Source organism: Lontra canadensis, unplaced genomic scaffold (genome assembly GCF_010015895.1).
Source record: "Lontra canadensis isolate GAN:19392208 unplaced genomic scaffold, GSC_riverotter_1.0 scaffold6, whole genome shotgun sequence".
Lineage (NCBI taxonomy): Eukaryota > Metazoa > Chordata > Mammalia > Carnivora > Mustelidae > Lontra > Lontra canadensis.
This window is the reverse complement of record NW_022631000.1, coordinates 28094696-28110187: the sequence shown is the minus strand read 5'-3', so window position 1 is coordinate 28110187 and position 15492 is coordinate 28094696. Positions and strand designations below refer to the sequence as shown.

General features: G+C 40.7%; 1 protein-coding gene across 8 annotated transcripts in view; it reads right to left on the bottom strand.

Annotated features, from left to right (window-relative positions):
- The window catches only part of HPS3 (HPS3 biogenesis of lysosomal organelles complex 2 subunit 1), a 37950-nt gene that overhangs the window by 13492 nt on the left and 8966 nt on the right, over positions 1-15492 (bottom strand). For all 8 annotated transcript variants that reach the window (XR_004382064.1, XR_004382063.1, XR_004382065.1 and 5 more), the window contains exons 3-8: positions 15291-15462; positions 15100-15185; positions 12693-12885; positions 7232-7313; positions 4484-4638; positions 2355-2463 (exon numbers count right to left, since the gene is read on the bottom strand). Coding sequence is in view for 3 of the 8 variants with exons in the window: in XM_032852456.1 (XP_032708347.1) it covers positions 2355-2463; positions 4484-4638; positions 7232-7313; positions 12693-12885; positions 15100-15185; positions 15291-15462 (797 nt within the window). In the remaining 5 variants the exon portion in view is untranslated. The remainder of the gene's footprint in view (positions 1-2354; positions 2464-4483; positions 4639-7231; positions 7314-12692; positions 12886-15099; positions 15186-15290; positions 15463-15492) is intronic.

Here is a 15492-nt window from a genome sequence, read left to right as displayed (position 1 = left end):
TTCTTTAGAATATCTAGACGGGGCACCTGGGTGGTTCAGTGGGTTAAGCCTCTGCCTTTGGCTCAGGTCATGATCTCAGGGTCCTGAGATCGAGCCCTCCATCAGGCTCTCTGCTCAGCAGGGAGCCTGCTTCCACCCCTGCTGCCCCCGCCTGCCTCTCTGCCTACTTGTGATCTCTCTCTGTCAAATAAATAAATAAAATCTTAAAAAAAAAAGAATATCTAGACATTTTGTTAGTAAAGTTCATATTTAGACAGATTAAATCATAAAAGACTAAAAAGAGGTTATTTATCATTCTGATAGGCCTAGCTGAGGTGTTCTTTTCACTCCATGAGCCAGTTTAATACATACCTGATTGTAAACATTCCCTTGTTAAACCGTGCTAATCACTAGAGAAGGTACAAATAACGTAATACTAATAATACTGTTAACTTAGCAATATTTGGATCACAGTTCAATAAGGCTAACAAACATGAAACAGCTAACGTTTTTAAGTTTTATGATTGAAATCTTTCTTAAATTCAGACTGAGTATGCTTCCTTTATTGTAGTTTCAGTCAGTAAATTTAGGTTCTACTTGGTCTATTTCTGTAACCCACTGTGAGCTTATTAAAATTATCACTAGTTAATCTGAATCAATCAGTATTTTCAGATTCCAGCAAACAAATCATCTACATGAAGTTTTAAGACTTTCCATTAAGCAAGATTAAAAGGACAGGGCAAAGCTGATATAATTATCAGCATTAAAATGCCAGGGACAAATCAGGCAAAACCTTGACTTGATGATCAAAATTAACATCACCAATAAGGGCACAGGCGTCATGTGTCTCCTGGTCTAACACCCTGAGAAAGACACAATGTTACCTGTGCAATGTTCTGGCTGAGAATGAGCATACACAACCTGAATTTAAACAAGAAAATATAAATAATAAAAAATTTTAAAAGGTGGAGGGGCAAAAATTTATTTTCAAAAATGTCTATGCCATTAAAAAAAAGGCTATGAAATTATTCTGGATAAAAGAAGGTCAAGGAGAGATGGTAATTATATGCACCACCTGTTGTTAGACTCGGCCCTGTAGTGGAGAAGGGAGATGCTAGTGAACTGACAACATTGGAATACGTGTCCCATATTTATTCACTTATTAAGAATTTCACAGTACTTCAGTGATGTAAACAAATACCTGGATTGTAGGAAACATACAACGAAGTATTTAGATGCATCAGACTCTGATGAACGTAAATTACCTCCCGATGGATCGCAGTGTGGGGGTGTACGCGTTTAGAAAGTACAAGAGCACAAAAAAAAAAAAGAGAAAGAGAGAAGCAAAAGGGGTAAAATGTTGATTATGGGTGAATCTGTGTGGAGAATATATAGGGTTTTATTTCTACTATTCTTAACCCTGCAACTTTTCTGCAAGTTTGAAATTATTTTCAAAGAAAGAGTTTAAAAAAATGCTAGTGATGAGTGGGCAGCTGTCGCTCTTAGAAAAGGTAGAAGGGTGCCCCCCCACCCCGGGCCACTACCCACAGGACAATGAGGCAGGTGCGCAGGGCCCTGAGACAATCTGCTAATATTTCAGAGTGAGATGGAGATAAATGATCTAAGATTTCTCTCACCTCCATTTCCTGGTTCTCTTTGCTAGAGTTGAAAGTAAAGGTCAAAGGCTATTTATGTTCAGACTAGTTAATCGATCCTCTTTGGAGGGTGGGTATGAGTAAGTCAGTCTTATTTTAGTGAAGGGAATTTCTACTGGCTCCTCAAATGTCAGGAGGTCTGAAAATGAGAAGGTGACTGAAGATCCACACTCTGCGGTCAGACAGAGCCTACAAGCTGGTTGGCTGTGGCATTCTGAATGTGTGATGATTAGAATCAACATCTGGTTATGACTTTGACTCTAAATTTCTACCAATAAAAACTGAAAGTGTGAAAGGGACACCTGGGTGGCTCGGTCGGTTGACCTAACTGCCTTTGGCTCAGGTCATGATTCCAGGGTCCTGGGATTGTGTCCCGCATTGGGCTCCTTGCTCAGTGGGAAGCCTGTTTCTCTCTCTGCTTCTGCTTGCTTGTGCTTTCTCTCTCTCTGACAAATAAATAAATAAATAAATAAATAAATAAAATCTTAAAAAAAAAAAGGATCCAGGATCCAATAGAGTTTTTGGGACACCTGGGTGGCTCAGTGGGTTAAGCATCTGCTTTCAGCTGGGGTCGTGTTCCCAGGGTCCTGCTCGGCAGGAGCAGAAGGTACCTGCTTCTACCTCCCCCTCTGCCTGCTGCTCTGCCAACTTGTGCTCTCTCTGTGTCAAGTAAATAAAATCTTTAAAAAAACAAACAAACTGGAAGTGAGAAAGGAGTACCATTTCTTTGTACAGTTGCACTGGTGAGATCGTATCCACAATATACAAATTCCACCCAGCCTCAGCTACAGGAGGTGATTTCAGCTTACTACTGGTTCCTTTTCTAGAACTGAAAGCAAAACAAAAGATGAGAATTACAAGGTAAGACACAGAATTAATATATGGTAATCTTAAATGGTAAATATTAGACACCTAAGAAGAATTATGCAATCATTTGCATTGAGTATTTTCTTCAGTGATTAGCTCTACAGTGGATTTTTATACAACATTAGTTCACAACGCTACATAGCCCTACAGCATTTAAAATTCAACAACTCTCGTGTACTGATAAACCAATTGCTTCCAATTTACTCCAGAAGAATTTTTAAATGGGCAAAATGCTCAAAGAACAGGCAAGACCCCTCAAAAGGAAGAGAGACTTGGTTGTGAGAGTGCCTGTGCCCAGTGTCTGTCTTGCACATGGCCTTCAGGAGTGCTGCTTGCCTTACGCCACCGATCCAAGCAGAAGCTGCAACAGAACACTAGGCCAAACACTTGGGGCTGCTGGGGAAATGCAGAACACATACATAGCCATGGTCCACTTCAAGCACTATCTTAGCTCTGGCTTTCACTATGTGATGCATTTTCCTTAGCATACAATCTTTTTAAAATGCAGAGCTCTGACCAATGAAACTTTCAAATAGACTAGAAATTTTTTAAAAAATCACTTAAAAATAGAATTTTTAAAACAGTCCAATGACAAAAAATGTCAATAATTCGCAAGATAGTGAACTGTTCTTCCTCTTGCCAGAAAGCTTTTAGAATTAGTCAGTCTCAGGCCATTCTGCACACGCTCTGAGTGACCGGTTACCCAAAACAACCTCTGATTATTCCTGTTGGTGGGACAAAGCACAGGCACAAAAAAATCTGAAAAAGCAAAAACTCATGTTAAAAACAAAAACCGATGTTTGACTAGAAATACAACTCTTCCTTGATTTACAACGAGGCTACCTCCCAATAAACCCACGAAAAGTTGAAAATACCATAAATCAAATACACTTAATCTCCCAGACAGCATAGCTTAGCCTAGCCTACCCTAAACTTGGCTCAGAACACTCACAGAAGCAATCATCTAACGCTAAGCCTATTTTATAATAAAGTGTTGAATATCTTACGCAATTTACTGAATACTGTACAGAGTGAAAAACAGAATGGTTTTCTGGGTACAGGATGGATGTGAGTGTATTGGTTGTTCACTCTCATGATCACGTGGCTGCTGCGAGCTGCCGCTGCCACTCTGTAGCGTCACCAAATACCATACCACAGATTGCTAGTCAGGGAAAGAGCCACATTCAAAATCTGAAGTACAGTTTCTAGTGAATGGGTATTGCCTTCAACCCCATCATGAAGTTGAAAACTCGGAAGTCAAACTAAGTAGAGGACCATCTGTACATTATCTGCTTCTCTTCCCCCCAGATAGATTTCTTTCCTGATTAAATTATTCATAGGAGAACACACAAATTATCATCCTCATCCTCATTGTCATCTAATTCCTACCACTAAGTTCACAGAACAGGAAATGTTGGACAGACGCATAACTAGTCTGGAACTAAGCGTTCAATTCCAAACAATGTAAAAGCAGAAAATCTAAGAGTCAACCAGAGATTAGTGTTATCAAATGCAATTTTAAGGTCGATCAGCACATATCTATATACCATGAATGTGCTTTAAGGTAAGAAATGCATTACTAATTTCTTTTGAATTAAAATACCAGAAAATAATACCTGGATAAAAATGTAACTACTGGAAGGTCAAAGAAAAAAAGAAAAAAAGTAGTAAAGAGCCTTGTAGTTTGGATTAGCTTTAGAGGCTCTGTCTTTCCTATTAATTACACTGAAGAGCATGTCCTTTAGCTTATCTCAAATACCACAGATTATTATTGAAACTATTTTATAATTCATTATCTTCTAAAATTCCAAGGTTAATATAAAGGATAGTATGGAGATCACTAGGACCTTCTTCTCTGGAAAAAAAAAGCACAGACAAACCATCTAATCATTCAAAGTTCTGATGGACACCCACAAAATATACCAGTAACAATGCATTCCAGAAACTTTGGCAGGAATGGGTGGAAGTGTGGGGATGCTTACAGAAGCCTCTTAGGTGATTCTCTTCTTTCTGGAACAGCCTCAGGGTCTGCCTTGGTCAAAAGTATGAGGTGGTTTTTAAAGTGACAGATGGCTTTCAAGCCTATGAAAAGCTGTATTCTTAAAGCACAGACATCCATACTGACAGGTGGGCAAGCCTAGTAAAGGAAACATCACAAATTTAACCAAGAAATAAAGGTACAGAAACTTTAACCTTCAAAAGTCAGTCTGTTTATTTGTCCTGCTCCCCCGCCCACCCCCCTCCAAAATAAAAAATCTGAATTCCTATTCTTATCAGAGGAGGAAGTTGTTCTGTCCATAGTTATGTAACCAACTACCTATTCCATGTGTGCCTGCCAAAGAGCTACTCAGTATTTGCTGACTGAGTGAATGCAGGCAGCGGGTGCTCTTGAGCCCCTTGAGGCTGTGGGAACTCCTGCGTGGCTGACAGAGCAGCTCTCGGAGCACAGCTGTGGGCTGATAACCTGCTGGAGAGATCCCCACTGACAGTGAGCTGGTTCAGGAACATGACACAATGTGGTTGTTAGGAAAAATTAGACACTATAAAAGGTCATTCTACTGCACAGAGAGAACATCAATGGTTTCTAAGTGGATGGATGAACAGAAAAGAAATGCTTGCATGTTCTGATGGCCTCTCACTGCTAGCTCCTTAGGTGGGAACATTGCCTGGAATGGATGACCGGCTGAGTGTGTCAGGTAAATGGGAGAAAATCCTGGACCAGGAGCAGGCTCCTGTCCCTGTAAAGGAACACTAATTCAAGTAGAATGGGTAAGATAATAGAAGCACTCTTTCTGGGAGCTCACAAAATGATGCTGCCAGGCCTGTGCCCTCTCATCTATTAACACTATTTTGGTTCTGAGTCATCTTCATTGTCCTTTTGTATAACTGGGGAAACCCTTCCATTTATTTTTTTGTTCCTAAGAATAGATGAGATGGCCTTGGCTAGTGCTGAGGAGTCTGGCTCTCAGAGGAAAGGGAGAAAACATGTACACTTTGTACATCCTGAGGTCGTGAAATCTTTCTCAGATACCACGGCTCGCAAAGTCTGAGTTGGCAAGAGGCTACACGTGCGCTGGTTCAGGTGGTATCTAGCATTTCAGAATGGTAGCGTTGCAGGAAAGGGGGAGCCATAAGGTGTTATCATCACTGTCTTTCCTTCTGCCACCTTCAAGAGGATGGGCCTCAAGGGCAGCTTCCCCACCAGCAGGCTGCCCATCTCTCTTCTTCTCGCCCTTCCTCTCTTCCTTGTTCCCTCCCTCTGGTTTTAGGAGACACTGAGAAGACCTACAACACGATTTAATTTCAAATGCAGATTGAACCTACCTCAATCCACGATGTACCCCTCACTCCAGCATCACCACTTATATTAAGCCTATGTCTTTCTTAGGTTTGAAAAATAGAAAACAAAAAAGCAAAGCAAGGTGTTGGGAGGAGGGAGGGACAAAGAATCTGTTGGCTTTCCATTTTTACTAGGGAAATAACCTTTATTTCTAAAATATACTCTTGAAGAGGCTATGTGTGTATCTTAAACACAGAAAGGCATGGGGAAGCTGTGAGTCGGGTTTCTTAAGAGGCTGAAGGTAGACAGTATGCCTGGTCAGCAACAGAAAGCTATACACAGCCCACTGCATGAAAGAGTTACAGAGAACTCAGATCACATGAAATGCTATCACATGTCACAATTTGGGTGACCGTGATAGTGGAAGAGAACCTCAGACATATTAAGCACTACAAAGCAACCTAACCATCAGTACTGAACACTTACTTTTCCAGGAAAAGGTGTTTCAGGTGCCAGATAGACATTAACTTATAAAATATAGTCCATCATGGGGTTCCTGGGTGGCTCAGCAGGTTAAGTGTCTGCCTTTGGCTCAGGTCATGATCCCAGGGTCCTGGGATTGAGCCCCATTTCTTCCTCTCTCTCTCTCTCTGCCTCTGCCCCTGATCATGTGCTCACTCTCTCACTCACTCTGTCTCTCAAATAAATAAATAAAATCTTTACAAAAAAAGTATAGGCCATCATACTTTGGAAGTTTCCTGCAGCATGTTGCTTTATAACAAATATCCATTCAAGTAGTTTATACCTGAGAAGTGGAATAGCATCTGAAGCATATCACACAAAGGATCAGTATATTTCTGAGAACAGAAATTCAAGGTCAGAAAATACAGAATTTCATCATAAAACTGCCTATGCTTATTCTGTGGTCAAGAGCTCTTCAGAGAATAAGCATATTAGTTCTCACTCAAAATCAGGTTAATAATCTAGCACATCCATTAACACTCAGTTTAAGACGATGGAAATACATCATAGGCATATCTGATAACAGTAGAAATCAATTCTTTTCATGCATTTGTGTCCTTGAACACACAGAGTTCTCTAGTATCTTGTTAATAGCTATATACAACTGTCACCAGTACTCCCATTAAAAAAGAGTAAAATTGTAGTATACTACAGTTGTAAAGTACTCCCTCTGAAATTACCCTACACATATTCTTTACCAAATTTTAAAAACTTTGCCCTTCACCTAAATTCTGAGTGAAATATTTTCAAAGTAATCTTAAAAAGTGTCACAAAATGCTTACTATTTTATGTCCAAAAGTTCTGCTTTGATAAAGAAGACCTTCAGACCTCTAACGATCACCATTTTAGACCCAAGAGCAAAGCTGTAAGGATTCCTATACCCCTTTTTGATCGTAAGACTTTACTGTCATCTAAAACCAGTTCTAACCTTCAGGGTGGTGTCCACGTATGGATCCTCCTCACGAGCTGCCGCCGCACTGCACCGCACTGTGAAACACTGTAGGTTGTTGCTAAGGAACAGGAGAGACACCACTGAGCAGAGCAGAGGCCAATAATCAACATGCCCATAGTTGGGAGGAGTTCACACAGGCAAACAGAGCAATGGTGGGTAGGGAAGACCCACCAGCATTTGACGATTAGTCTGCTTCTTAACAAAGAGAGCACTTCCGAATCCCCATGGAGTGGTCCCCATAGTCCCCACCTCAGCCCTACTGAACCTTGATCTCTAAGAGCTGAATCTAGACATGTATAATTCTACAAAGCTCCATGTGTGGCTCTGTTGTACATGCCTCATTAAGAACCATGGATGTGGGTCAATATCTCATTTTACAGACAAAATGATGTCCCAAGGAGCTTCCCAAAGCCCAAGGTACAAAGAGGTGACTATCGAAGTCAAGATTAGAACATAAGTTTCCTGACTACTATCTCTATCCCACTCATCTCAGGATGTAATTGAGCCTAGATCAGACTGGATAACACACTTAGATTATGCGAACACATATCTGATGGTAGAACTGAAAATTATAGACTATCTGAAGGAGTCTTGAGAATTATCCACTCCAGAAGCTTGTTTTAAAGATGAGGGCATGGAAGTCTTATGACTGGTCTAAGACATCTCTGGAGGATGGAGCCTAATTAGACCCCAGGTCTTCTTACTCCTCACACTCCTCTAGCTCTTTCTACAACCCCAGGCTTCTTCTGCACTATAAAATGACCTAGAGACTGCACAGTCAGGGCACAATGGATGCCTCATGACTAGTGGATAAATCAACACTCCAATCCTGACATTAAAAACAGTTAACTGGGCACCTGGGTGGCTCAGTGGGTTAAAGCCTCTGCCTTCGGCTCAGGTCATGATCTCAGAGTCCTGGGATCGAGCACCTCGTCAGGCTCTCTGCTCTGCAGGGAGCCTGCTTCCTCCTCTCTCTCTCTGCCTACCTCTCTGCCTACTTGTGATCTCTGTCTGTCAAATAAATAAATAAAATCTCTTAAAAAAATAATAACAGTTAACTTAGAAATTGCTACAAAACCCATCTCATAGCGGGTTCAAAGGAATAATTTTTCCCCCTACAGGAATAATAAAAACAAATTAAAAAGTTGGAGAATTAAAAATGAACTATGTTGAAATAAAGCAAACCTAGCGCTGATCTTATAATAGAAGAAATACTTCTTTTTTTTAAGATTTTATTTATTTGACAGACAGAGATCACAAGTAGGCAGAGAGGCAGGCAGAGAGAGAGAGGGGGAAGCAGGCTCCCTGCTGAGCAGAGAGCCGATGAGGTGCTCCATCCCAGGACCTGGAGATCATGACCTGAGCGGAAGGCAGAGGCATAACCCACTGAGCTACCCAGGCGCCCCTAGAAGAAATAATTCTTGGCTCAGTCAGTTAAGAGTCTGCATTCAGGGTGCCTGGGTGGCTTAGGAGGTTAAGCGTCCGCCTTCAGCTTAGTCATGATTCCAGGGCCCTGGGGTGGACGCCCCCCACCCCCACCCCAGCAGCAGGCTCCCCACTCAATAAGGAGTCTGCTTCTCCCTCTCCTTCTGCCCCTCCCCACAACTTGTGTGTGCACACCTGAGCTCTCTCTCTCAAATAAATAAATAAATAAATAAATAAATAAATAAATAAAATCTTTTAAAAAAAATAGAAGAAATCCTTCTTTATAAGGAAGGCATTCTGATATTTCCACAGTTGGGAGACTTTGCACAATGTAGGTAAGATGTATCACTCAGGGTGTTCTTTCTCTGTTTTGGGGGGTTTCCACTGCAGCCTCAGCTCATTGCCATCTCTGTCCATTCCACAACGTTCTAAGACATGACCTCTGGAGTCATGATAATCGCTAGAACAATAGAACCATCACTTAGAAATCTAGAATAGAGAGTTAGCACCAGGAAGTAAAAATGAATAGAAGGGACTTTGAGATAGTGAGAAGCAAAAAAGCACCTATGCAAGGACAGGTGAGAGTAGCTATGACCAGAAAGATAAATGAGTAGCAGATTCCAGAGGTTAAAAAACTGGTCCTCTGACTCACTTCTGCCTACAGTAACCCAGCTGTTGGCTATTGCTGGAATACTAAGCAGCAGTACAAGAGAAAAATAAAGTGAACTGAAGTGTGCTGGCATGAAAAGATGTCCAGGATACGCTGCTAAGTGAAGCAGCAAGGTGCGGAACGGTGGATGTCATATGATCCACTTCTATAAAACCAATCTTAGTAGTAAGTGCACTGTATTTTTAAATAAGTTGGGTGAATATACACCCATTGTTCTTTTTAAAGATTTGATTTATTTATTTGAGAGAGAGAGAGGGAGAGAGAGAGTACAAGCAGAGGGAGGGGCAGAAGGAAAGGGAGAAGCAGACTCTCTGCTGAGCAGGGAGCCCGATGCGGGGCTCGATCCCAGAATCCTGGGAGCATAACCTGAGCTGAAGGCAGAGGCTTAACCAACTGAGCCACCCAGGTGCCCTAAATATACGTCAATTGTTGACATGGTGAACTCCGAGGACTAGGATTATTGGCGGGGAAGGGGAGGGCGGACTTTCCTATTTAAGTATTTCTGTAAGGATGACATTTTACATGATTTTATATTATTCTTAGATTCTTCAAAAAAATTTTTTCCTTTTTTTTTTTTTTTTTAAATACCAGCCTCTAAGGAACTTTCAAGACAAACTTACGGGTCGGATATTTCCAAAATATGTATTTACTGGGCAAAATAATATGCAAAAAATTCAACAAATATAGGATTTTTAATATAGGGGTGGGGATCTTTATTAAGAATCTGAATTTACGGGGCACCTGGGTGGCTCAGTGGTTAAGCGTCTGCCTTTGGCTCAGGTCATGATCCCAGGGTTCTGGGATCGAGCCCCGCATGAGACTCTTTGCTCCACAGGAAGCCTGCTTCTCCCTCACCCACTCCCCCTGTTGTGTTCCCTCTCTCACTGTGTGTCTCTCTGTCGAGTAAGTAAATAAAAATCTTAAAAAAAAAAAAAAATCTGAATTTACATATAGTAACTGCTATTCTAATGTCTAGTGCTTCCATGGTCAAGTTAAGGGTGTTAGAATGTATTCTGGTGCTGATCTTAAGAAAAACTTCAATAATTTCTTACCTGGAGACAGGCAAAATCCAGTCCCTTCAAATCCCCATAACTGTGTTTCTAGTACTCTACATTCTAAACTAATTCATGACTTATATTTAAGAGAGAGGGGGGAATAAGTTTAGGGAATCAAATCACTAAATTCTCAGTGTCCTTTACATCTATGCAATCTTAAAAAAGATTAATAGTCTTTTGCATCAATATTTTGGGAGAGAAATTAAAACTTTACTCTTTCTCCCTCTAGTTTTTCCTTGGTTTCTAAGATGCTATAGTTCCTTAGGTTCTTTTGCATTCTTGAAAATCCTTCTGTTCTTTCTCTCCTTTCCTAAACATGACCTTCACCAGAGTTTAGTTTTCCAACTACTTTTCTCTGCTATACACTCTTGGGGCCATGCTCGCTATTTGGACAGTCAGCTCTTTCTTGATGGTAATAAAGCATCTACGTTTCCCTTTCTTTTCTGATCTTCAGTTCTGTGTCCAAAAGCCTACGTAACATTTCCTCTTGATACTGCCTAAGCGCCTCAAACTCATAAACCAAACTTCTCTTTCGCCCCACACTTTGCCAGAAAAGCAGCCTCAACACTCAGGAGAGGTTTCCTCATGCCTCCGCCATTCCCACCATCCCAACAGACACGAAGTCTTGTCATTCTCTTGCCGAAGCCTCTTCATCCATTCTTCCTCATCCTCTCACTGCTGTAGGCCCTGGTTATCCTTCCCTGAACCATTTCAATACCTGATTTACCTGTGTTTAATCCATCCTGCATAAAAGCTACAACTAATTTTCCTAAATGAATGCTCTTATCACATCACTGTTGATCAAAACCTTAAAGAAGTCCTTAAAATTCAAAGCCTTGAGCTCTCTCTCGAGCATCATTTGTACCACTTCCCTGCATTTCAGCTTCTTCATAGTTAAAAAACATCGCTATATGCAACACAGAAATTGAGACTAGCTACTTTCACAGTGTTCACTTAGGAAACACATAATAAATAGCATTTCTCCCTATACCAAACAGGAGGAGAGGGCAGCAACTACATGATGAGTGAATGGCGGATTTTCAGGGGAATTCTATGCTGTCTGAATATACTCTAGCACCTGCTGTAGTTACTGATACTACCCATCAGGTGGAAAAATTTTTAAATCACTGCCCTCTGCAATTAGTTATTAGATGCTCCTACAAAACTAGACATAGCCTTTGTTTATAGTCTTCACTCTCTCTATAATGCCCTTCTCTTCTAATCTACATCTGTAGATTCTAACTAGCTTTTCTCACTCCAAGCACAAAAAACTTTCCTGTATGACTCAGCCAGAAGTAATTTCTCTCCTCGAAGTGCCTACACCACTTTCACGAAGTCTAAAGATATTTGTCACAAATCCCCTAGTGTCTGTGCCGCATGCCTGCATCTCTGGCCTTCTTTCACGTTGTTGCTTTAGAAAGCAGATGGTGTACCTTATTCAAAGTGCTTGGCCAGAGGGCCCAATGCAGTGTCTTGCACATAACCTAAGCTCAAAAAACAGGAAATAGAACCAGAAGCATCAGTTACGGCTGAGATAAAAGGAAATGAGATTAAAATCCTACTCAGGAACCCAAGTTACATGCCAGCATATTAGGGTAAGGCAACTCAAAAGGCATCTGCCTCCAATTAGCCACATGACCTTGCCAATCCCAACCTCCGGTTTATTTCCCCATTTGTACTAATCAGAGGGTAGTCTTTCTGGCTCCTTCATAGTCCTAAACCATTATGAAATAACTCACACAGAAAGGATAGGGCAGTCAAGAAAAAAATTTAAAAATCTAAAAAGAAATCCAGAAATGTCCTGACTGGCTCCACTGACTTTTCATTAAAATTCCCTATGAAAAATTTTCCTCACAAAGACCCCTATCCAATCTAAGAAAATAAAACAAAGGCAAAACCGGAATCTAAATCTTTGACATTGAAAAGGTAGATATGGGCCATCAAAAGACAAATATACACCATTAATTTATAACACTATATACCAGTTCACACAATTCTCATTTATTTTGTTAAAGATTTTATTTATTCATTTGTCATAGAGTGAGTGAGAGCATAAGCTGGGGGAGAGGCAGAGGGAGAGGGAGAAGCAGGCTCCCCGCTGAGCAGGGAGCCCAAAGGGGAATTCTATCCCAGGGCTCTGGGATCATGACCTGAGCCAAAGGCAGAGGCTTAAATGATTGATCCTCCCAGGCACCCCCACACATTCTTAAATTCTCTGATTTAAGAAGCAACCCAAGAATATGCAGAATAAGTGACTCCAGGTCCAACAGGTAACACTATAACATACCTTGCGATGACATGCAAAAATTGTGGTGTGAGCACCGCCTGCTGAGACTTCTCAGGATACTGGTAAACTGACATTAATTCAACAGATTTGACAACCATGTACAGATAGCCCACATGAGGTAATGAGAAGAAACAGAAGAGACTCAGCAACTCTTTTTCCTGAGACAAATTTTTTCTATCAGAAGTAAGGGAACCTGCATGAAAAAAATGGGGTGGGAGGAAACCCATGAAATCAGTAAATAAGGGAAATAGATATCTTAACTTTGCTAAGGAAAAGAGTCTATCAGGGGATAACCAAAGAGTTGTTTAGGGAAAACTGCTCTTTATAGAAGAATGCTGGTAGGAAATGAAAAGGGAGTGATATAATTAAAATATCACCATTTGCAGCCCCTAATAAATTAACAGATCTAGGTAATAATCATCACAAGAAGAGTCACCAAAAGAGTCAGTACCTTCCAACAGAAGTCAGCACTACTTGTGCTACCAAATCATCATCTTCATAATCATCACCACCATCGTCATCTAATCAAGACTTAGTCTAGACCAGCATTGTTGACAGAAATATAACATGAGCCACATATGTAATTTCAAGTTTTCTAGTAATCACATTTTGAAAAGTAAAGAGAAACAGGCAAAATTTTCATAGTGTATTGTATTCACCCAATATATCCCTATTACCATTTCAACAAGCAGTCAATGAAAAAATTAGTGAGATCTCATATATATATATATATATATATATATATATATATATATATATATATTTCTGTATTAACTCTTCAAAAAATGGGGCACCTGGGTGGCTCAGTGGGTTAAAGCCTCTGTCTTCGGCTCAGGTCATGATCCCAGGGTCCTGGGATCAAGCCCCTCATCAGGCTCTCTGCTCTGCAGGGAGCCTGTTTCCCCCTCTCTCTCTGCCTGCCTCTCTGCCTCCTTGTGATCTCTGTCAAATAAATAAATAAATTCTATAAAAAAAATTTTAAAAATGGTGGGAATTTTACCCTTAACAATGTATTTCAATTTAGATTAGTCACACTTCAAGTGCTGAACAACACCTGGTGGGTAAAGGCTACCAAAGTGAACAGTATGGCTTTAGATCAAACTACCAAGTCACAGGGAAATATAGGAGATACAGGAACATGTTAAATGACACTGTAGGGACTCAGTTAGCAAAATTCAGATTATGGGAAATTCTACGATATTAGTCCAGCACACTGCACTGCAAAGAGAGAGAAAGGGAGAAGCCATTAGATAGTTGACCCCCTAACCTGGCTCTGGGCCCTCTCTGGTCTCCAACTTTGCCTCACGACCCTCTCTGCCTAGCTCTACCTCTCAGTCTTGCTTCTCTCAGTTCCTCAAACATAAGATTCTCTCTCTACCAAAACGCCTTTGTTGCTTCCTCTGTACCCAACCATATTTCCAAATCAGCCCTGATTCACTCTTCAGATCCTCTTTCCTAGGAAGCCTTTCTTGACCCCTAAATGAGTTTAGTATCTTTGCTATAGGCTCTCAAGGTAGGGTTCTTTTCCCACAGAGCACTCATTTCAGTATGTAATTGTATACTCTTTGATAATAATCAAATAATTATTTGATTAATGTCTGCTTCCCCCCACCAAGACAATAAGCTCCACAAGTGCAAGTACTTTGCCTACTTTCCTCATTATTGGTTCCCTAGTATTCAGCACAACACCCAAAACAGTAGGTAATAAATGTCTACAAAAAGAAAGAAAAAAATAAGGGAGGTTTATAAACATATTTAATCAGAATAATATTTATATTGTCTCAGGCAACATCTAAAGATGTTAGGCAGGCCAGGACTAAGTACGGAACCCAATGGCAAATTCTCAGTCTTGGCTGCCCACTGGTTCCAGGGGAGCATTTAAAAAACTACTGATGCCCAGGCACTGTAGTTGGTTAATTAAGTCAGAATCTCCAGTATGTAGAACCTGGGCATCAGTATTTCTTACAGCATCCAAGTAAGCCCAATGTGCAACAAGGTTGAAAACCACTGCTCTGAATGAACTTCCCGTTCAGTCAACATTTTCCCACCTTGCTCGCAAGACCATCAAACGAAGCTTTGCCACATACCCAGCTAAAAACCCCCAGCTAGGACAAGGCTCTAATTTCCCTTTTCGGGCCAAGTAACCATTTCAAAAAAGAGAAATGCATTTTGCCTGTCATGTCCTCTCCATGGCTTCTCCTAAGTAGACACAACTTCCCTTTCTAGTGCTCACAGGAGCACTATTTAGCATTATTTGCTAAGGAACTTGGCATTATTCACCACAGAACCTGTCCAAGGGCACAGGGAGACTCAGTAGAAGAACCTAACGTATTCGCCACATTAGTCTCCCTTCCCAGGCCAGAGCCTTTTCACCTCACTGCACTGTAGAAATGCCATCCTTACTTACCTGTTTGGTAAATGGGTAGCAGCTGAAGTGAATGTAACTTGATGTCATCAGAAAAGACATAGGACGAAATATCAGGAGCAAAACGTCTGCGAGTTTAAAAAGAGAAAGAAAGAGGAAGAGATCTAATTTCCATGTACTTCTACACAGGTAAATAGATCTTAAATGCTAGTGAGTGAAAAGCGTTGTAATACTTATAGAGCAGATGCTGAACGTGGTAATATTTTGTTTTTTCATCAGCTAATCCAGTGGACTCCAGTGTAACAGATACTCCAGATTGGCTACTTTTTTCCCCGAGAAGTTCCATGGGCTTTTGACAGATAACAAAGTCATCTGACTCAAGCTGCAAAGTTTCATTATGAACATCTTAAAAAATAAAATTTGAGAAAAGAGTAT